Below are 24,452 nucleotides of genomic sequence, written 5' to 3' on the forward strand. Positions count from 1 at the left end.
AAAAATAAATTAGTCACACTTTAAAAACTAAAGATAGGTGACTTCAAATCCCTCATTTGTAGAGAAAGTGGCCAAGTCTCCAAGGGGTAGTTGCCTGGAATCACACAGCTACTTCAGTTACTCACTGGCAGAGTCAGAGCTAGCATTAAGGTTTCCTGGGTCCTAATCCAGCATCCTTTGGGTGTACCATATAAACACTCTCCAAAGTTGTTACTGCCATATGTCAGATAATAGTTTGACTTTTTACTGAATTCTGTAATAGATGAATCAAAATAGCAGTCTTTGTAAAGCTTTGGTCATGACTTTATCAAACTTTATAAAACCCTTAAATATTTAGACTATTAAAAAATAGGATACATCTTGGCTCTAAGGCAGAAGAGTTCTAGCATATACTAGGTTGCTTATTGAATGAATGAGTGAATTAATTCTAAATGTTACAGATACTGTACAGTCCACCAGGAAATAAACATGTCTGGTTCAAAATGTCGTCCTTTCAATCTCCTTTTGGATGGAGTAATAGGGGTAGAATAGGAACAGAACTGCATTTAGGTAGTATTAAAATAAGCGACCTCATTTTTGCTGACAAAAATAATGGTCAGAAAGCATAAGGCATGTAGAGCTCACATAGAGACTGGACAACCAACCAAATCCTAGGGATGGGCAGACACCTATCCCATCTCCACTCTATCCATTCCTTCCCCACACAAACTTGTAAACCACTCACTAGGATCCCTCCTCTGAATTCCCTAGAAGAAGCAAGAAAATTATCTTCAGAAAAGCTGAAGGGAGAGAAAAAAATTAAGGAGAGAGGATAGGCAGAGGGCCGTATTTCTGTATATTGCATGCAGTTTAGAAGTTTAAAGAAAAAGTATATTCCAAAGTATATATTCAGGTAGTGTCTAACTGACTAAAAGAATATAATGACCTCTCAAATGCCTTCAAGAATTATTTAAAACTGGCAAATTAAACAGACAAGCATTGCTTCTGATTAATAATCTTACCTAACTTTTCCTTTTGCTGAGGAATTGTCTTAAATATATATATATATATATATATATATATATATATATATTTTTTTTTTTTTTTAAGAGACAAGGTCTCCCTATGTTGCCCAGGCTAGAGTGCAGCAGCTCTTCACAGGCATGATCTCCGAAGCACACTACAGCCTGAGACTCAACTCCTGGCCTCAAGCAATTCCCCCATCTCAGCCTTCAGAGTAGCTGGGACCACCAACCTGCACCACTTCACCTGGTTTAAAATGTATTCTTAATCCTATTGCTCTGCTCAGAGGGAGATGGAAAGGGAAATATTTTGGCCAGAAGAATTCTGTGATTACCAAAGGAGGAAATAGGCAAAAAGAATGAAAAAAAGAAATATTGTCTGGGCTGGTGCTTCAATTTAATTGGTATAAAAGGTCTATGGGGAAGTGGGGAACTGGACAATTAGAACACTTCCTAAGTTATCTTCCTCATGGATAGAATCATTCTTTTCTCTAACTGTGGTTTCATGACATCAAGCATACTTATACTGAAATGTAACAGTTATCACTTGATTATTTTATTAGCATTACGTAGTATTGGCTGTGAATGCACATCCATCTATTAGAAGCCCCAGGTAAATTTAAAAAAAAAAAAAAAAAACTTACTAAACCATTATAATTTTATAGCAGAGTTCCATGGAACTGTAATATAATCTTTCTATATATCAAACTTTTTTTTTCTATTGTGACTAAGTAATGCAGCAATCCCTGTAGGATATGTTGTTCCTATGCAGAATACCATGTTAAAAAAAATAGGGGAATGTTTCAAGTTTGAATGATGAAGTTCTGGAAAAAAACGACAGATAAAAAATCAAAATATGTATAAAAATTAGGAAACTTACCCTTATTGCCTTGTGAACAAACTAAAGATGCCATTCAATCATGTTCAAATATCGTATCTCCGATCAGTAGTGTTTGTCCAAGGAGTATGAGGAGACAAAAGACTCCACGCTCCAAGAGTTCATACTCTCCTTAGAGAGAGAATGAAATCTAATTGTTAACATCAATATATATACAAATCAAAGTCACAGAAAAGTGACAGAGACTGGAAAGCCACAGTCAGAGGTGGGACTTGAGTGTCCAAACCTTGGGTGAGAATTTGGAAGTGCAGAGGAAAAAAAAGACAGGACATCTCAAGTGGGGGATAACCTGAAAGGAACACCCCACTGGGTAAACAGAATAGAATCCTACTGAGGAGTAAGAGGAAACAAATAAGGCTGATCAGAAAGCAGCTAGACAATAAAGATTTTGGATCCCCATGTGAAAATAAATGTCAGAGACGATTAACTATAACACTTTCCCACCAATATTCCTAGTAAACTTCAGCCCTGCCTTGGCAAGGTGTTCCCTATTTTGGATGTAGAAGACCATAGGCATGTGAGTTTTTTGTTTGTTTGTTTTAATGAAATTCATTCTTAAATCAATACCATGGTTTCCTGCTATAACGCACCCAGTTTACATAAAGCCCAGATATGATACTGAAACACTATTCCTTTCTTCTTGAGGTTTTTTTTTTTCCTCCATTGTTTCTTCTTCCTTCTCCCCATCTTGTCCTTATCCCCTATATCTAACTTACTTCCCCTTCCAGTTTCTCTGACTCTTAGGTTTATCGCCATTAAGATATATTCTCACAAATGTTTCTCCGGTAGAAAACCAAGTCAGTGATTAGCATTAATATTCTTTAAAACAGTTTTATCCTGGACTCTTATCAATACATTTAACTGTTTTTCCCTGCTTTTGAATAGACTGGCAAACCTGTTTAACTAGTTTTCCCCTAAGCAAAGCTCCCCAGATTGGCTTGGTGAGAACAACTCAATAGTGACAGCAGCACAAATGCAAAAATCTATGTAAAACACAAGGTCCTTCTTCACAAAGAGAACCCACAAGAAGGGCCTGCTGCCCAGCCCTAACTGCCTAGTCTTAAAGTAGCTCTCTCAAAGCAGAAAGACACCACCACTAAATCACTCATTCCTTTGCTAGTAATAAATAATAATAAATTAAAATTTAATTCTTCTTGTTGATGCCTCTCCTCTGAATAATGGATATTATGAGGATGAGGTAGAATCAGATTAAGACTTAAGTGTAGAAGTTAAAAACTTTCAGCAGGTAAGACTATATTCAGCTATGTTACAGAAGTGTGCCCAAGTTTGTTGTTGTTATTGTGTGTGTGTGTGTGTGTGTCTGCTTAAGCCCATTAGAAAAATTTGAATTTGTAAAACAGGTATTAATAAATCAGGATAGAATTTTTTCTGTGATAAATTGGATGTTGACATTGCTTTAAATAGCAAAGTCCCTGTGTATATTTACAATATAATGTGCCTTAATGTCACTATCCACAAAATTTTCTGTAAACTATTTCTAACATACAGAAAAATATAAAGATTAACATAAACATCTGTATGCCCATCACTTAATATTTAAAAAGTATTAAATGTTTGCCCTATTTTCTTAAATTCTATAAACATGATTCAATTTATAAAAGTTGAGTTTTTATACAGTTTTTCAGGAACCTATTACAGAATATATCACATGTTTGCACATTTGATTCTACTTTGAAAATTCATGTGCACATTATTTTAACTTAATGTTTCACTTGGAAGAAAATTAGCCCCATAGTTTTTACTTATTAAAATAAGTTATAGTTAATGTAATAACTACAAAGTCATGACATGGTGTCTTGAAACATTTCGAGTATTAAATTTCTTCAAAACAATTAAAAAGTACAAAATTATTTCACAAATATTTTGTTACCTAATATTTCCGAATCAAGCAAATATTTACCAAATCAGTTATGAATGTAAATTTCTTTAATGAACTGGAATCTTTGCAGATGCATTTCTCTTATTTACATCAAGTCAATGGAAATAGATTGTACCTTCAAAATAAAATCAATATAGTGATTACTCCAAATTACCAATTTAGATAAATAGTACAAGACTACAAGTGAAGTGTATCTCTGAAATGTTCCTACTATACATCTTTCCATCTAATCTAAATATTTTAGTATTTACATAAATGTTCAGCCAGAGAATACGAACTGACTTACACTGTCTCAGAGGCCCTGCCATTCATAAACCAAAGGTACAATTTTATTTTAGCTATGCACTCCTAAATGCTATTCTGTATAAGTCAATTTCAACTTGGCAACTGTTATTTCTGTAAGGGAGTGCTGAGCATGACAGTACACAGTCTAAAACTGAGTTGATGAATATACAATGTGGAACTAGAAGAAAGCCTAAACTGAAAATCACCTGCACGGATTACTATGCTTTACAAATAACAGGACTGGCAGGGCGCAGTGGCTCAAGCCTGTAATCCCAGCACTTTGGGAGGCCGAAGCGGGTGGATCATGAGGTCAAGAAATTGAGACCATCCTGGTCAACATGGTGAAATCCCGTCTCTATTAAAAATACAAAAAATTAGCTGGGCATGGTGGCACATGCCTGCAATCCCAACTACTCAGGAGGCTGAGGCAGGAGAATTGCCTGAACCCAGGAGGCGGAGGTTATGATGAGCCGAGATGGCGCCATTGCACTCCAGCCTGAGTAACAAGAGCGAAACTCCGTCTCAAAAAAAAAAAAACAAATAACAGGACCATAAACCATGAAGGACTAAGCACAGTGGGGAAAACAAGCACTGAAACTAAACTGGAAAATAGAGAAGTGCTGTTAACAAAGAGTGTGGCTAGTGATTTTCAAGTAAAGTATATAATCAAATAATAAAACTACACATACAAAATTCATTTCATCTTACAAACATGGAACATCTAATTTCATTTTATTCAGCAAATATTTATTGGGAGTACTAAAAGCTATGTACTCATCTAAATGCTATAGAAACAAGTGATAAGTGGTGAATAACAGAATAACCTAAAATAGATATACTAATCTGAACTAAAAAAAAAAAACAATAAACATCATTTATAACTAATTAAAAACCAATATGCCTTATAACCAATTAGTAAACAATACGTACTATGTTCAATTGTTGGTTGATTACCAAACCAGTGCACAGATCTAAACATTTTCTCAAATTACACACTAATTACAGACGAAAAACATTCACATACATCTGAAAATAAAAATCTAATTTAAAGTATTTATCTCTAACATAAAGCATCACTTCCTTCAAACAGAGAAAATCCTAGGGAAAAAGTAGGTATATTCAAATATTACCATGGTAGTCTAAATTTGAAAAAAAAAAAAAAATCAAACCAACTTCTACAAATCAGTCTTTTCGTTATTACACAGGCTAATAATTATTTCTCACATGTTGATTTTTAAGACCCTATGAGATATCGAAGTACCTTTGGAATCATCAAATATTAAATTATACTTTGTTATGTTTTGAAATCATCTGTATTGTTTTCTGAGTTTCTTTTCGGCTACTACTAAAATGAATAATCAATATCCTTATATATGATACCTAAGGAAATGGAACACACTTAAAATACTAAGAGTACTTTAAATAAGACATTAGAAACGTGTAGGTTTAATTACCAGGTACTTTTTAAACAATGTATATGCCACAATACCCTCCAGACTGGTGGAACCATGGCTTGTCCTGAGAAACTCAACATCTCTGCAATGCTCTTGAGGCAACTTCCACTCTCTCTTCAAGGACTTTGTTCAGTTAGCTCCCTCTGCTCCCTACAAAATTTTCAATGGCTGCTATTCTACTGGCTTCTAACTCAAAAAGTTAAAAGTATGATCAAGTTTTCATCTTAAAAATGTATTTTCAATCACTCTCTGTCAATTCTGAGAGTGAGTACTTGTGAAAGTAAAAATGACTAGGCACGTTCTAATCACAAATCCAAGTCCTGGTTTCCGTAAGACAGTTAGCATTTGTTAAACACAGACCAGTAACCTTCCAGGCATTGTGCATGACAGACTTTATCTCATCTGATCCTCACAGTAGCCCTATAAAGTAGTTGCTTCTCTCCCCATTTGGTAAATGAGGAAACAAAACTAAATTGTGAGCTCAAAGTCACAGAGCTTTTCAAGGGTAGGGTGAGGGGAACAAGACGGTCTAATACCCCTCATTTTAGTACCTGACCTTCCCACTTTCTAAACTTTTCTCATTTTTCAGCTACTTTTAAAAGTTACACTCCCCTAATTTTCCTCTTGCCTCTCTTGTACTGTATTTACTTTCTCATTCTTCTTTATTGCTCCCTATTTCTCTACTCAACTCTCAGATTTTAGGATCTCCCCAGGCCTCTGTTTCCCTATTAACTTCTGGTACTTGCCCTGGAAAGCATATCAACTTTCACTGTTTATTAATGACCTATACACTGAAAACTGCTAACTGTTTTACTTCATTCATTTATCTACCTACCTCTCTAGCCCGGGACCTCTCTGCCCAAAACTTCCATGCAATGGTTCATTGGACACACATCTCCAGTTGGATTTTCTATAAGCACTTCATGTTCTACATGTCTAAAACTGAACTCTATCACTCTTGCTCTCAAATCTGGATGTCCTTTTAAGTTTTATCCCATCTTCCTATACCGCCCACTCCCAATCGTCCACCAAATCAGTCACCTAATCTTAGAGATTCTACCACCTGAATATCGTTGTAACCAAACCCTTTCTCTCATCCCACTGGCAACACTTTGGTACAAGGACCTCAACCTCTCTTACCGAAGTCACCCCAATACCTTCTAAACTACCACTCATATTTCATGTTCCTCAGATCCATCCTTCTAGATTGCCACAAAAGCTGTTTTCTGATCACATCATGCCTTTGTTTAAAACAACCTTGACCTGAAAATAGTCCATACTCCTGAGGATAGCAAACAGCCCTCCATGATCTTGCTCCTGCCTCCAGTGATTCATCTTTGATGTCACCCTCTAAGAAACCCTTGAGTCTCCTGCCCCCACACAGAACTGACCACTTCCAAATCTCTGTTCAGGGTATGGTGTGTGTATCTCTTATCACGGCACTTACAGAACAGCCAGCACTATATTGTATATATTGAAAATAGCCTGTTTTCAATGGGCACAGGGAGGGGAACATCACACACCAGGCCCTGTAGGGCAGTGGGGGTACAGGAGAGAGATGTGGGGACAGGAGAGAGGTAGCATTAGGAGAAATACACCTAATGTAGATAACCAGGTGATGGATGCAGAAAACCACCATGGCAGGTGTATACCTAGGTAACAAATCTGCACGTTCTGCACATGTACCCCAGAACTTAAAGAATAATAATAATAATAATAAAAGAAAATGCCCTGTTTCCTCCTTATCTCCCCATATTACGCCTAAAGTCCTCACAGGGCCTTAATTGTATGCGCATCCCCAGAGCACAGTGTCTGGCACAAGGTATGCTTTTAACAAATATTTGTTGAATAAAAGAATGACTGTTTATGAAATGCTTCAGATTAAAGAGATATGATTACCACTGTTTTCAAGACCAAATTAAATTAAGCCATTTTAATCAAATTTACTATGATTATGTACTTTCTCAGCTAATTTTTTGTGAAATATTTAAATAATTCACCTACTCTCAAGTATGGTTAGCAGGATTCTCAAATCATACTTCTTATTCTGGACTTCCAGGGTGGAAAAATGTTAACTACACTACATTATGGTTAGTAAGTTTTAGTGGCAGAAAGTAGTATGTAAAATATCCTAGTACATATATTCCTAAATAAAGACAATCTGGGCCTATCATTAAAAAGTAAACTTTTGGGCTGGGCACAGTGGCTCGCTCATGCCTGTAATCCCAGCACTTTGGGAGGTCAAGGTGGGGCATCACAAGGTAAAGAGATCCAGACCATTCTGGTCAACATGGTGAAACCCTGTCACTACTTAAAAAAAAAAAAAAAAAAAATTAGCTAGGCTTGGTGGCGCACACCTGTAGTCCCAGCTACTCGAGCGGCTGAAGCAGGAGAATCGCTTGAACTCAGGAGGCGGAGGTTGCAGTGAGCTGAGATCGTGCCACTGCACTTCAGCCTGGGCAACAAGACCAAAACACCTTCTCAAACAAACAAAAAGTAAACTTTTTTAAAGAGCTGCTTCAGTTTCTCAGAAACACTAAGATTTTCCAGAAGACTAAACTGTCTGAAATTCAGACCCCTCCTAAAGATCTCATACACAAATTTTTCTATAAAAAGTACATTAAAAACTTTTATATAGAGGCCACCCTTCTGGAAACCTAAACATTTCAGCTCACAGTCCAGACCACAAATAAAGCATGTGAAAAGAAACTGTAACAAAGTCTATAGGCTTTATACTCAAGCAATAGCCCACATCATTTAATGGAAAAAAAGACAACAGATAATATAGCAGCAGGGCCCGCTCACAGTCTGACAGCAGCAGAAAGTGATAGCTGATAACAGAAAGAGAACCCAGAAAAAAAAACATAAAAAGAAGAATGGTACTTCTGTCTCCATTCTAGTATTTCAACCCAGCAGGCTGAGACCATTTACTATAAACAAAAACAGCTCTATACACCTCAGCGAATAGCACTATTCAATTCTTTATGAATTCATAAAGACAGCCGAACAAGAAAGAATAACTTATATCCAATATCCTCCAAGGGAACAAGGAAGACAGTAAGGTTTAGAAATTGCTTGTATGTTATAATGTCTCTCTTTTTTTTAAGTTTCAGTAATTAATGGTGTGAAGAGTCAGCTACCTAGAAAATGTTCTTATGTAAGTAAGTACCAATGCAGATGAAGTCAAATAAATAGGACATTATATCTTGCATAAATAATCAAAAGTTCTCACTCTCTAAGTATATCTTAGAAATTCCCAGGTGTATGTTGGAAAATATAATATGAATTAAAAAGCAACAAATTAATATTATTTGATAAACAGGAACATTATTTTAAAAATGATTTGAGAAATGAAGGTGGGATTTTCAGCAATATTTAAAAGGTAATAAAGCTGGCAGTTGTTCATATGGTGCAATAAAATGTTTTAATTTAAATTAAATTATTGGGAAATGTTAACCGTCAAAATCTCTAAACGGAAAGTAGGTTTTATCCCCAAAAAAATGGTTACAAGCATCTTTATTTAATGCATTGGTATATTGATTCTAAGATGCATACCAAGTTTAAATACAACAAGCATAATCCTCTGGAAATCTTAGATTTAAAAAGTTTGAATTTCTATAGCAGTATTATCTGGAAAAAGAAGTATAGTTTCTGCTCAGGTATGCCCAACCTCCTAATAGAATATCAAGCTTTTACTAAATATCAGGGAACTATGCTTTATTGTAGTTTTTAAAGATTCGTATAATATTAAGTCACACAACACTAGATGTCAACTTAACCTTGTAGGTGGCAGGAAATTCATACAATACTAGAGTGTTTTTCTTTGGCTTATCTAGAATAGTTGCTGAACAGAGACACATTCCAAAAGCAAAACCTCAAACCACCAAGAGATAGTTTTTATAGGAGAAAACTAAGCCGACCAAAATTTAATTCAGTTAACACGAAGTTCTGGTCTCCTTTATCATGTAATACTGAGGTGCATGACTCGTTAATTTTAAAATCTCCTGGGGTCAAAGTGTGGTTATTCTTAACACTGTTAAAATATCAATTAAAGATAACTATTGGGTACTGGATTTAATAACTGGGTGATGAAATAAGATATACAACAAACCCCCGTGGCATGTATTTACCTACGTAACAACCCGTCACATATAGCTCAAACCCTAAAATAAAAGTTTAAAAACAAGAAAAGAGTAAAAAGCACTTTCTATCCTTCCTTCAAATGATCCTTTCTTTCTAAGGATACGTCAGAAGCACACCAATGCCGAGTGAATATAGATGTTTTTCAACATGAAATTATCAGCAATAGTAACAACAACAACTTGGCATCTAGCCAAACTGCCTAACATTCACGTCATTGATCCTGAAAAACTGGTAGTACAAGGTGACAGCCGGAGGGGACTGAAGATTTTTAGAGTAGTGTGTCTTTTTCTGATTTTTACCAATGGGACCCACCAGAAATAAAATACTTGATCGTCATTGCTAACACTGGCTCATAATAAAGGTGATTCTCCGGGGCATGCCTGGTTTGATACCGCCACCCACCCCTTCCCTTGGCGACATTGGACATTCGCTGCCGAGAAGGCCGGGTTGGCGCCATCCAGCCCTTCGCAGGAGTTCTCAGGACTCTCTCAGAAGTTCTCCACCTTCTCTCCTCCCCTCCCCGCCTGGATGCTGAAAGGGCATGGGAACCAGCCGCACAGGTACAAAGGCTGTTCCCTCTCTAAGGAAATGCTGCACTGTGGCACATTAGCGGGACTCAATTTTATAAACCGTCCATTAAACAGTGAGCTCAAGGAAACCAGTGAGTTTGCATATACAGAGTGGGTACCCTGCCCGCCTCCTCGGATTGTCCTTCTGCCCTGAAGCACCGCATCTACTTGCACTCTCCGAGTCCGTTCGCCTCCTTGCAATCCGAAACACACCTCCCCGGCCCCCCGCCGCTCCTCCAGTCCGTGGAAGGCGCCCTGCTTTCTGCCGGCAGCGCGTCCTTCTCTCCCCGCCCGCAGGCGCTCACCTCTCCTCCGATCCAGGGGGCCCGCACAGGCTTCTCTAACGCAAGGGCGCCTCGTACCATTCCCAGATGGGCGCGGGGACCCGTGAGACCCTGCCAGCCCTGTACACTGTGCATTGCTGGGGGTCGCGCGGGCACGCGGAATCAGCGGGCCCCGAAAGGTCTCGGCAGGCGCGTACAGCGCCGAGACGCTCCCCACCCCCAACACCTCCGGCTCTCGTTCCTCCAGCCGAGGAAGACGGAGTCGAGAGGAGTTGGAGCGGTGAGAGGTCCCGAGGTACCGCCTGGTCCCCCACCTCCATCCCTGCCCTGGCAGCTGACTCCGGCCTCGGGACTCCACGGGGCCCATCCCCTCAGGGGTCAAGCGCAAGGTCCTCGGCCGAATCGCCTCCCTCTTACAACCTCGCTCTGCCCCGAGCGCGCAAACGCGAGAGGACCCTCGAACGGATGCCGTATGGGAGAAGCAGGGTTGCCGGCGCTCTCGGCGGCCAGCCTGAAACCATCTCCGCACACTCCCCCCACCTCCGGCCGTTCTCCGTACCCCGCCGGCCCCCGCTACCCACTCCTAATTTCCTCAGCCCAACCCCATCCGCGCTTTCTGCTTCCTACCCCCCGCCCCTGGATGGCAGCCATTCGCCCGGCACTCACCTCAGGGAGCAAACAACGCCCCTCTCCCCTCCCAGCCCGCCCCCCGTCCGCCCGCGGAGCGGCGTGCTCCCTCCGCTCACCTCGTCTCTTGGCTGCCCCGCGCGACTTGGAGAGGGTCTCCGCCGCGTAATTGTATCCGGGACAGAACGCGCCGTGTTTGGGCGCGGGATCAGGTGTCGCCGCCTTCGGTGGCTCGGGGGTGTGAGGGAGGCTTCCGAGTTAGCTGGCTGGCTTAGCGGGCTCTCCGCTTTCACACTTGATAGCAATGCTCTGGCCGTGTCCTCCCTCGGGTCCGCAGCGCGCCTGCTCGTCCTCAGCTCCCCGCGGGCGGCCAGGCCCCCCGCCCCCCGGCCGCGCCCCGCCCCGCGCGCCGCGAGCGGAGATAGTGCGCGCCGCTGTCCTTCGCGCTCGGCTCAGCGGGGCACAACAGGGGCCGCCACGTGCTCAGCCTCGCATCACTTGCCGTGGGCTGCGCGCGCCGCCAGCTCCCCCGGCTGGGGCATGGATGCGAAGGCGCCTTCTCACCACGCGCTCGCGGGCTGCGCGAGGGGCAGTGCTCCGGGAATCAGCCACGCGCCCGCTGAGCGCGCCCGGCTTGCAGCTGGGACTCCGGCGAGCCCTCTGAGCGCTTGAATCGCGAACTCCGGCGCCCGCACGCGGCCCCGCCCACTGTTTCCTCTCCGCGAGGCGCGGTCCACGCCCTTTCTGCCACCACCCACCTAGTCCCGGGACCCGCCTATTTTGTTGCTGTTTTAAGAGGGAGTCTCGCTCTGTCGCCAGGCTGGAGTGCACTGGCGTGATCTAGGCTCACTGCACCCTCCGCCTCCCGGGTTCAAACGATTCTCCTGCCTCAGCCTCCTGAGTAGCTGGGATGACAGGCGCGCCCCACCACGCCCAGCTAATTTTTGTATTTTTTTGTTAAAGACGGGATTTCACCATGTTGGCCAGGATGGTCTCGATCTCTTGACCTCGTGATCTGCCCGCCTCGGCCTCCCAAAGCGCTGGGGTTACAGGCGTGAGACACCGCGCTGGCCTGTGCCTGCCTCTTACCAAGGCAGCTTAGTATTGATATCGCGCCTTTTCTCACCTTCCTGTCTTTCCTGCCTCACTCCTGCTGAATCCGTTCAAAAGTTGTACTTGTGCAAGTGGATGGAGGAGATCGTAAACTAAAGAGGGGGATACTTAGGTGAGCAGGTACCTGTACTGCCGCCAACCCAGGCTTCAATTCTGGCTCCCTTGAAACGGAAAGCCTAAAAAAAAAAAAAAAAAAAAAAAAAAAAAAAAAAAGCGAGTTTGGGGATCTCGAAATAAAGTAAATTGGGTTGCTGGGCTCAATAACATCCCTCCTCTCAGGCTCCTGCTGAAAGGGCCATTCATGTTTTGCCTGGTTGAGCCTGTGGCGACTTTATTCTGACGAATCTGCCTTTGCCAGCTGCATAACCTTGCCAAGTTGGCGTCTTGTCCAGCAAGCGACTGTGCCCAAGGGCTGCTGGAGCAGCCTCTCTGTGGCACCTCAGACCTGAGAGGCCGAGTGACTTTGAACTCCTGGGGTAGATTGTGAGTTTCATAGAAACCCAGAAAGTCTAACAGTGTACGTGTGTGAAATTTTATATATATATATATATATATATATATATATATATAATTTTATATATATACACACACATATATATCACGTGAACTGAATGGTTTATTGTTTATGTTTTATATCGAGCATAAATTCCAGAAGCTAAGATGCTACCACAGCACACGAACATTACGTGTTTAGACGTTAGACGTCAAAAGTGCCAAGTCAGGTCGTTCTTCCCTTGTTCTAAAGTGAGATTCAGAAATAGACTGGGACTTTCCGCCCTTAGAAAATAAAACGGAAATTATATTTTACTGTATATGTTATCAGTTAATGATAAATGAAAAAACTAATATACCCTGCTGTTCTTATAAAATCCACATGCTCATGAATATCCACCGTTGGAAAGGTTTTCAAATGCCACTTCCAAAAAGATAATGAACTTTGCTTCTTTGCAGATTAGAAATTTGAACATATTCCCTGTGAAAAACACAAGAAATATTTTCACAGCCTTTGTACCTGATCTAAAGAGATTACCGTACTCTCTATACATTTCTTTTTTTTTTTTTTTTTTTTTTTTTTTGAGACAGAGTTTCACTCTTGTTACCCAGGCTGGAGTGCAATGGCGGGATCTCGGCTCACCACAACCTCCGCCTCCTGGGTTCAGGCAATTCTCCTGCCCCAGCCTCCTGAGTAGCTGGGATTACAGGCACGCGCCACCATGCCCAGCTAATGTTTTGTATTTTTAGTAGAGATGGGGTTTCACCATGTTGATCAGGATGGTCTCGATCTCTTGACCTCGTGGTCCACCCTCCTCGGCCTCCCAAAGTGCTGGGATTACAGGCTTGAGCCACCGCGCCTGGCCTCTATACATTTCTTATTTAAATTGCACTAGAAAACCTAAAATAAATGAAACATAACATAATCAAGAAAAGAGAATTTAGACATTTATTTTAAAAGCTTTATTTCTCAAGTGTCAAGCTTCAGTTGCAAGCTGTTTCAATGAGCATATGTAAATTCTTGTTAAAAACTTGATCATTAACAATTAAAAGTTTTTTATTTTATTTTGTAAAAAAAAAAAATCTTTAAAAATGTTTTGTCACATCCTTGTGCTTAAAATGGTGTAAACTGACCATTGTTTAGGTTTTTGTCAAACTTGTAGATAGAAAAGGAGTATATATTATGTGTGGATATGTCCATGTTTGTTGTTTCTCATCTAGGTATTGTTGTCCACAAATATATTGATTATTGAATTTCTCACAGCTCTACCCAGTAAGGGCATTCCATAATGTAAAACAAGTTTAGTCAATCATCATATAAATATTTGAAATGCACTATTGGAGTTCCAAATGATAAAATCAAATGAGGTTCACTTCACTGGCCCACCCCACCTTTCCATTTTTTAATGCTCCAGCATTTAATCCTTAACATTATTGACTTAATGGTTGAATAAATGAATAATGAAAACACTTACTACTTCTCTTTAAGAAATGATGTATATTTTTCATATTTAGTGCATCCTTCAAGCTCCCATCCAGATTAAACAAGATTCTCCCTGATATCTTTAGTTTATGGATTGTTGAATTGGACAGCAATCCGTAGTGAGAAAGTTTCAGCCAATGTGGAGTATGGTATTAAAATTCCCTTATTATTTCTACCTACCACATATGTCAGTATTCTCAATTGTTATTTTTCTCAGAAATACTTGTTATAGTTATTCACCCCCTATAACTTTATTGGAAAATATAAACAACCATATGAGAGATACTGTATAAGCTTTGTAATCATTCATCCTTAACTCTGGGATCAGACTCCCTAGACTTGAACTTCTGCCTTACCATTTGTTAGCTGTGTGATTTTTTGGCATGTTACCTAATTTCTCTGTGTTTTGATTTCTTTACCTGTGAAATGAATGTAATAATAGTACCTACTTCATAAAGTAGGACATAGCCCTTGTCACCTATTGGTGCTCAATACATGTTAACTGCATTATCTATCTATGATTCTAACTGGTAATGGGGAAAGTTAACCAGCTTTCTAAATTTTGTTGGGGTGGTTATATTTATGAACAGATTTAAAAAGTAGTGAGAGAAGAGAAGGTGAGATTAATATTAGCTAGACTTCTTAGACAAAGGATATTGGGAAAGATTATACTTGACTAGGCCATGAAGAACAGGTAGGATTTTTAGTTCTTCAAGAACTAAAGGATATTTTGTCTGGGAATAAAATAATGTATTATTAATACTTCTTGCACAATTTTATAAACCAAGTGAATAAATCGACTACCTTAAAGTATAAATATTACAATTTTAAAGTACTTTCTATATATTAAACTTGAAATATATCGCTTTGTTAAATTGTACTTAGTAGAAATAGTAGAGACATTACCCGCTGACAAAGTAATATATGAAAGAATGAGTAGAACATAAAATTGATAGATACATATATTATAATACATGTAACATCTTGTGGAAGAAGAATAGAAATAAGGTTTTTGTTGGTTTTTTTTTTCTCATTTTTATTTGAGATTCAGGAGGTGTATGTGCAGGTTTCTTACTTGGGTATATTGTGTGATGCTGAGGTTTAGGACATGATGTTGGTAGTTTGATAGGAATAGCATTGAATCTGTAACCTGCTTTAGGCAATATGGCCATTTTAATGATATCAGTTCTTCCACGCCACGAGCATGGAACATTTATCCATTTGTTTGTGTCATCTATATATATATATATATTTTTTTTTAAGCAGTGTTGTGTAGTACTCTTTTTGCCTCCTTGGTTAGATGTATTTCTAGATATCTTGTGTGTGTGTGTGTGTGTGTGTGTGTGTGTGTGTCTGCTGTACACACAATTCCATTATTGATTTGGCTCTAAGCTTGAATGTCATTGGTGTATAGACATGCTATTGATTTTTGTACAGTAATTTTGTATGCTGAAACTTTACTGAAGTCAGGAATAGGTTTAAAATGAAGACCTCTTGAAAAAGAATGCTAGAGAAAAAAAGAGTTTGCTCAAAACTCTGCATGAGTTTTAGGCATTTTATAGTAAATTTGACATGGCTTAAAATTTTTTATGTGTTCAGATATTAAACTACTTGCAAGAATATACTCTTGTAATCTCACAATTAATAAATACTGTAAAAGCAATATACAAATTTTCCTTTAATACTTTTAAAAACGATACTTTCTAAAATAAATTATTAATGACAGTTTTACATCAAATGACCCAGTAATGTAGATCATGTAAAGTAGAATGCAGCAGAATGGATTTAAATTCAATCATAGGGAGAAATACGGGTAGCTGTACATTCTAACACTCCTTTGCTAACAGATCCAATTATTTGAATATATTGTGATGGGACACCTTATACCTCTGACAATATAACTGATTTCACAAACTAGCTCTGCTCTTTGAGCTCTTTAAATGTGATTGTCTACTTTGGAGACCTGAGGAACATAGAGCATCTAAATGTACACAAAGATTCATTAGGTCTAATTTGATGCTGCTCTCCATAATAATAATAATGATGATAAAAATTATGGCATCTGCATTTAATTCTAAGTCGTGTTTTCCAGGTGCAATTACTGTATAATTTTAATTATAAAATTCCTGGAAGTAGGTACTGTTATTATCCCTGTAGCAGAGGGTTTAGGAATAAAACTTATCTAAGGTCACTGCTGGAAAGTTGCGAAACTGAAAATCGAATTGAGGTCTGTATGAGTCAATGATCATGCCCTGAACTACACAGGCCATTAAGACTGGATCTCATAGCACAGTGTAAATCTTGGTGGTGGGAAAATATAAATGCAACCTGGCCATTTGAGAAACTAAAAATTCGAGTAGCGCATAATCTCAGTCTGCCTTGTGTGTCTCCTCTCTTACCCCAGAGCAACTGCTTTATAAATAAGTCACAGTACAAAGATGTCCATGATAATTAGGCCTGACTTTCCTATACATCCAATTTTAATATTGTGCCATTTTTGTTTTAATTCCCTTTTCCTGCAGATGCTGGCTTGCTATGTTTATAGGAACACTAAACCTGATAGTAAACAGAAAGAAGATCCTGCACAAAATCCATATGATAACAAAATACACCATTACCTCTTCACCTTCTCTTTTTGCTCTTTTCTTCTTTTTTTCCCATCATCACTTATTTTTTTTCCAAACCACCGGTTCTTGCTATCAGTTGTAACTATTTTATATATATGTGTATATATATATATATATATATATATATATATATCCCATACACCACAGAACATTTTTATATGTATGAATTAATTTATTTTGTTTCAAATAACATATTATATTTTGTTAGGCATTGGGGAGAAAATGTTGATCCATGGATAAAACTTTAATAGAGAAGAAGGATCGGAGGAGGGAAAAGGGGATTTCTAGAACTTTGAAAATGATGGTGATAGCTGTATTGCCTGACAACTTCTAGACTCTTATTAAATGTTTTATAAGCTGTCTAAAGGAATATCCCATAAAGGAACAAACCAAATAAAGCTTATATTTTTAATAATTTTAATTATATGATTGTAGACATCATGTAGACATATATCTATATTTCCTTCTAAAGTGATATATATTTTCATGATTAGAAAATAGCATCAATGAAACTCTTCTTTCTGGTCTAGTACCTAGTAGTTAAGACTTTTTAAATAATTTCAAAAACTTCATGATGAACTCTGGTGAGTTGTAGGAAATTTATGAAAATAGAAAATCTGTCTTATATAACCCTTGAACGTTTCAGGACTGGAAAGTTTGCTATACTGGATTATTAAATAACCTACATTGAACCCTTGATAATTAAAGACCAATCCAGATTTTAAAGGAGAATACTGCATGGGCTCAAAGTTAAAACACAGCTTTCTTCCCACTTATTTTGTGGGTGTTACTGTTATAGTCTCTCTGTGTTTGGGTCATAATACCTCCTGAGAATAAAGAACTTTATAATATATTACCTTAGTATCACCATAATTTGTTTTATTTTATATAAATGAATTGCAAGCTCCAGGAAATACCAAGTAGTTCTAATATTGCAGCACTAGTTGAGTGAATGAGGTCACAATATCCTCTTTTTACCTTATAGATGCTAATCTTCATCCAGATCTTCTATTAATTGTCAGCTTCTATGGCAGCTCTCAGTTCCATTAAGCATAATTCAAAGCTATCAAAACTTTCTGACCTATATCGTATCCCCCTGATACCATGGTTTCTGTGCTTCCCAAAGCAGACAGTTTCTCGCATAGTCAGCTTACCATTTTTTGGTTTGTTTGTTCTGAGATGGAGTTTCACTCTGTCTTCCAGGCTGGAATGCAGTGATGTAATCTCGGCTCACTGCAACCTCCGCCTCCCGGGTTCAAGCAATTCTTTTGCCTCAGACTCCCTAGTATATGGGATTATAGAAATTATAGGCACCCACCACTACACCTAGCTAATTTTTGTATTTTTAGCAGAGACAGGGTTTCACCATGTTGGCCAGGCTGGTCTCAAATTACTGACCTTGTGATCTACCCACCTCGTTCTCCCAAAGGCGGGATTACAGGCATGAGCCACTGCACCTGATGAAGTCAACTTACTCTTACTGGAAAGTTCAGTGGGTTGAATGCGCCCCACAAAAGTTCATGTGTTCAAAACCTAATCCCTGGTGCAACGATTGAGATGTGTCCTAGTAAGAGGTGATTGAGTCATCAGGGCAGAGTTTTCATAAATGGATTAATGTTGTTATATCAGGAGTGGGGGAGTTATAAAGTGAGTTTGGTTCCTGGTTTCTCTTTAGCATGTGCTTACTTGCCCTTCTACCCTCCTGCCATGATATAATGAACCAAGGAGCCCTTCATCTGATGCAGCTGCCCAATCTTAGACTTTACAGTCTCCAGAACTTTGAGCTAAGTAAATCTCTCTTCTTTCTAAATTACCCAGTCTTTGATATTCTGTTACAGCAACAGAAAATGGACTAAGGAAGGTTAAGGAAGACCTCAAATCCACTCGTATTTTTAGGGCAATATCCTCTGCTCTTTAACCTAAAAAACGACTTGTATTAGTTTTAAGAAAGAAGTAAGGGTCTTGTCCTGGCAGATTTGCGTAAGCAATATTTTGTGGCCATGATTTCACTTGGTTATCTTAAAATCGTCATGCTTAAATAGTGACTGTCTCAGGTCAGGCTCTAGCTCCCAGATCCTGCTCCTCCATTGGTCTGTAAAGAAACTAGGTTTCTGTATCAGTGAAAAGTAATAAGCCCTAAGGACTTTGCCCCTAGTGTTCAGAGTTGTTATGTTATCTGTGTGTATTTTACTTTATGATTGGAATCTCATTGTATCTCCATTGCCTTGTTTTTCATTTATTGCCTCCCTTAGTTTCTGTAAGAAAGAACTATGGCGTAGTAAACAAACTGTTTAATAAGTGAATATTCCACATAAAAGGGCAAGCTAGGTAGAAAAAACCTGGCCAGTTGTAGCTTATTTCTCTTATATAAGGACATTGGTTTGCATATGTATTTCAGGATATTGTCCATAAAAAATTTTCCAACCTTGCTATAGAGGCCAACAGTTAAATTCAAGAAATAGAGAGAACCCCTGCAAGATTCTACACAAGATCATCCCCAAGACATATAATCATCATGTTTTCCTAGGTTGAAATGAAAGAAAGAATGCTAAAGGCAGCTATAGAAAAAGAACAGGTCACTTACAAAAGGAAACCCACAGGCTAATAGTTGACCTCTCAGCTGAAACCCTACAATCCAGAAAAGATTGGGGACCTACACTCAACATTCTTTGTTGTTGTTGTTATTGTTGTTGTTGTTGTTGTTTTGAGATGGAGTCTTGCGCTGTCACGAGGCTGGGGTGCAGTGGCGCAATCTCGGCTCACTGCAACCTCCGCCTCCTGGGTTCAGGTGATTCTTCTGCCTCAGCCTCTGGAGTAGCTGGGACCACAGGCACGTGCCAACACAGCCTGCTAATTTTTTTATATTTTTAGTAGAGACAGGGTTTCACCATATTGGCCAGGATGGTCTCCATCTCTTGACCATGTGATCCACCCTCCTCGGCCTCCCAAAGTGCTGGGATTACAGGCATGAGCCACCGCGCCCAACCCTACCCTCAACATTCTTAAAGATAATCAGAAATTTCATATTCAGCCAAACTAAGCTTTCTTAGTGATGGAGAAATAAGATTGTTTTCAGGTAAGCAAACATTCAAGGAGTTTATTTATTTATTTTTATTTATTTATTTATTTATTTATTTGAGATGGAGCCTTGCTCTGTCACCAGGCTGGAGTGCGGTGGGGCAATCTTGGCTCAATGCAGCCTCTGCCTCCTGGGTTCAAGTGATTCTTCTGCCTCAACCTCCCAGGGAGCTGGGACCACAGGTGCACGCTACCAATGGCTAATATTTGTTTTTTTAGCAGAGACGGGTTTCACCATGTTGGCCAGGATGGTCTCCATCTCTTGACCTCGTGACCCGCCTGTCTAAGCCTCCCAAAGTGCTGGGATTACAGGCGTGAACCATTGTGCCTGGCCACATTCAAGGAGTTTATTACCACCAGACCTGCCTTACGAGAGATTTTGAAAGGAGCACTAGATATAGAAAGGAAAGACCACTAGCAGCTAATATAAAAACACACATAAATACACAGACCAGTGACACTATAAAGCAACCACACAACAAGCCAGAACAACCAGCTAACAACATAATGATAGGATCAAATCCACACATATATACACTAAGCTTGAACATAAATAGGCTAAGTGCTGCAGTTAAAAAGCATAAAGTGGCAAGCTGGGCAAAAAGCAAGATCCAATGGTATGCCATCTTCGGGAGGCCCATCTCATATGTAAAGACACCTATTGGCTCAAAGTAAAATGATGGAGGAAAATCTACCAAACAAATTGAAAACAGAAAAAGGCAGGAATTGCTATCCTAATTTCAAGCAAAACAGAGTTTAAATGAACAAAGATCAAGAAAGGCACTACATAATGGTAAAGGGATTAATTCAACAAGAAAACCTAACTATCCTAGGCCAGGCATGGTGGCTTACGCCTATAATCCCAGCACTTTGGGAGGCTGAGGTGGGTGGATCACAAGGTCAAGAGATCAAGACCATCCTGGTCAACACGGTGAAACCGCGTCTCTACTAAAAATGCAAAAAATCAGCTGGGCATGCTGGCACATGCCTGTAATCCCAGCTACTCAGGAGGCTGAGGCAGGAGAATTGCCTGAACCCAGGAGGCAGAGGTTGCAGTGAGCCGAGATTGCACCATTGCACTCCATCCTGGGTAACAAGAGCGAAACTCCATCTCAAAAAGAAAAGAAAAGAAAAGAAAACCTAATTATCCTAAATGTAAATGCACCTAACACAGGAACACCTAGATTCATAAAGGAAGTTCTTAGAGATCTACAAAGAGATGTATAATAACACATAATAATAATGAGAGACTTAAACACTCTGCTGACAGTATTGGACAGACCATCAAGGCAGAAAATTAACAAAGATATTCACAACCTGAACTCAGCCCTGGACCAAATGGATCTGATAGACCCGTATGGAACTCTCCATCAAAAAACAACAGAATATACATTCTTCTCATTGCCTCATGGCACATATTCTAAAGTCTACCACAAAATTGGATGGTATCCTCAGCAAATGCAATCCTCAGCAAATGCAAAGGAACTGAAATCACACCAAACACATTCTCAGATCACAGCAGAATAAAAATAGAAATCAAGACTAAGAAAATTGCTCAAAATCATGCAGTTACATGGAATTTAATAATATTTTCCTGAATAACTTTAGGATAAATAATGTAATTAAGGCAGAAATCAAGTAGTTTTTTGGAATTAATGAGAATAAAGATACAACATACCAGAATCTCCAGGACACAGCTAAAGCAGTGCTAAACGGGAAATTCATAGCTCTAAATGCCCAATCAAATAGTTAGAAAGATCTTGAATTAGCAACCTGGAATCATAACTGAAATAATTAGAGAAGCAAGAACATATCAATCCCAAATCTAGTAGAAGACAAGACATAACCAAAATCAGAGCTAAACTGAAGGATAATGAGACATGAAAAATTATTCTAAAGATCAACAAATCCAGGAGTTGGTTTTCTGAAAAAATTAATAAGATAGGCTTCTAGCTAGACTACTAAAGAAAAGAGAGAAGATCCAAAGAAACAGAATTAGAAGTGATGAAGGGGATGTTAACAGTGACCCCACAGAAATAAAAATAACCATCAGAAACTACTTTTAACACCTCTATGCACACAAACTAGAAAACCTAGAAGAGGTAGACAAATTCCTGGACACATAATGCCTCCCAAGACTGAACCAGGAAAAAAAACAGATTCCCTGAACAGGACAATAATGAGATCCATAATTGAATCAATAATAAATGGCTTACCAACAAAAAGAAGCCCAGGACCAGAAGGATTTATTGCCAAATTTTTCCAGACATACAAATAAGAGCTGGTACCATTTCTACTGAAATTATTCCCCAAAAAAAATGAGGAGGAGGGACTCATGAATGGGCTCATTCTATAAGGCCAGCCTCATCCTGGTATCAAAACCTGGCAGAGACACAGCAAAAAAATAAAAGAAAACTTTATTTCAGTATCTTTGCTGAACACTGATGCAAAAATTCTCAATAAAATATTTGCAAACCAAATCCAGCAGCACATCAAAAAGCTCATTCACCATGATCAAGTTGATTTCTTCCTCAGGATATAAAGTTAGGTCAACATATGCAAATAAATAAATGTGATTCAACACATAAACAGAACTAAAGACAAAAACCACATGATTATAGAAGAAAAAAGGCTTTTGATAAAATTCAAAATTTCTTCATGTTAAAAACTTTCAGTAAACTAAGTATTGAAGTAGCATACCTCAATAAAAGCCAACTATGACAAACTCAGTCAATATTATACTGAATGGGCAAAATCTGGAAGCATTCCTCCTGAAAACTGGCACACAACAAGGATGCCCTCCCCTACCACTTCTATTCAACATAGTTTAGGAAGTCTTGGACAGAGCAATCAATCAAGAGAAAGAAATAAAGGACATCTGAATAGGAAGGGAGGAAGTCAAACTATACCTGTTTGTAAATGACATAATTCTATATCTAGAAAACCCCATAGTTTTGGCCCAAAAGTTCCTTCAACTATAAACAACTTCAACAAAATTTCAGAATACAAAATCAATGTACAAAAATTACTAGCATTCCTATACACCACCAACAGCCAAGCTGAGAGCCAAATCAGAAAGGTATTGCCATTCACAGTTGCCACAAAAAAGAATTAAATACCTAGGAATATAGCAAACCAGGGAAGTGAAAGATTCCACAATGAGAATTACAAAACACTGCTCAAAGAAATCAGTGATGACACAAATAAATGGAAAAACATTCCATGCTCATGGATAGGAATCAATGTTATTAAAATGGCCATAACTGCTCAAAGCAATTTACAGATTCAGTTATATTTTTATTCTTTACAGAACTAGAGAAAACCATCTTAAAATTTACATGAAACCAAAAAAGAGCTCAAATAGCCAAGGCAATCCTAATCAAAAAGAACAAAGCTGGAGGCATCACATTACCTGACTTCAAACTTTACTGCAAGGCTACAGTAACCAAAACAGCATGCTACCAGTACAAAAGCAGACACATAGATCAATGGAACAGAATAGAGATCCCAGAAACAAGTCTGCACACCTACGACTGTATGATCTTTGACAAAGCAGACAAAAACAATAAGGAAAAGATTCCCTGTTCAATAAATGGTTCTGGGATAACTGGCTGGCCATATGCAGAAGATTGAAACTGAACCCTTTCCTTACACTATAGTAAAAACAACAACAACAACAACAACAACAACAAAAACTCAAAATGGATTAAAAACTTAAATGTAAAACTCAAGACTATAAAACTCTGGAAAACAACCTAGGCAATAGCACCCTGGACATCGGTATGAGCAAAGATTTCATGATAATGACATCAAAAGCAATTGCAACAAAAAATTGACAAATGTGATCTAGTTAGACTTAAGAGATCTGCACAGCAAATGAAACTATCAACGGAGTAGGAAGATCACCTGCAGAATAGGAGAAAATACTATGCATCTGAAAATGTCCAATTCCAGCATCTATAAGGAACTGAAATTTACAAGAGTAAAACAACCGCATTAAACACTAGACAAAGGATATGAGCAGAAACCTTTGAAAATAAGACATACATGCTTTCAACAATATCACTGATCATTAGAGAAATGAGAATTAAAACCACAACGAGATTCCATCTCATGCCAGTCAATATGGTTATTATTAAAAAGTTAAAAAATAATGGATGCTGGTGAGGTTGCAGAGAAAAAAAGGAACAGTTTTACATTTTTGGTAGGAGTGTAAATTAGTTTAACCATTGTGGAAAGCAGTATAGTGATTCCTCAAAGAGCTGAAAGCAGAACTACAATTCAGCCTAGCAATTCCATTGTTGGGCATATACTCTGGGGAACATAAATAATTCTACCATAAAAAATGCACACAAATGTTGACTGCAGCACTATTCATAATAGCAAAGGTATGGAATCAACATAGATGCCCATCAGTGACAGATTGAATAAAGAACAATGCGGTACATATACACCATTCAACAATAAAAAATAATGAGATCATGAAAGACTGGATAAA

The 24,452-nt window shown here is 38.8% G+C and overlaps 1 protein-coding gene across 3 annotated transcripts in view; it reads right to left on the bottom strand.

Moving 5' to 3' along the window:
• Positions 1-11,445, bottom strand: part of UGT8 (UDP glycosyltransferase 8) — a 90,741-nt gene extending 79,296 nt beyond the window's left edge. Inside the window, exon 1 of one of the 3 annotated variants that reach the window (XM_003929436.4) lies at positions 11,281-11,445. Coding sequence is in view for 1 of the 3 variants with exons in the window: in XM_074396971.1 (XP_074253072.1) it covers positions 10,556-10,901 (346 nt within the window). In the remaining 2 variants the exon portion in view is untranslated. Of the gene's footprint in view, positions 1-10,555; positions 11,053-11,280 lie in introns of those variants that run through there. The other 2 variants (XM_010340050.2, XM_074396971.1) reach the window with 2 other exon arrangements.
• Between the last annotated feature and the right edge of the window lie 13,007 nt (positions 11,446-24,452).

This window comes from Saimiri boliviensis, chromosome 3 (assembly GCF_048565385.1).
Source record: "Saimiri boliviensis isolate mSaiBol1 chromosome 3, mSaiBol1.pri, whole genome shotgun sequence".
NCBI classification, from domain to species: domain Eukaryota; kingdom Metazoa; phylum Chordata; class Mammalia; order Primates; family Cebidae; genus Saimiri; species Saimiri boliviensis.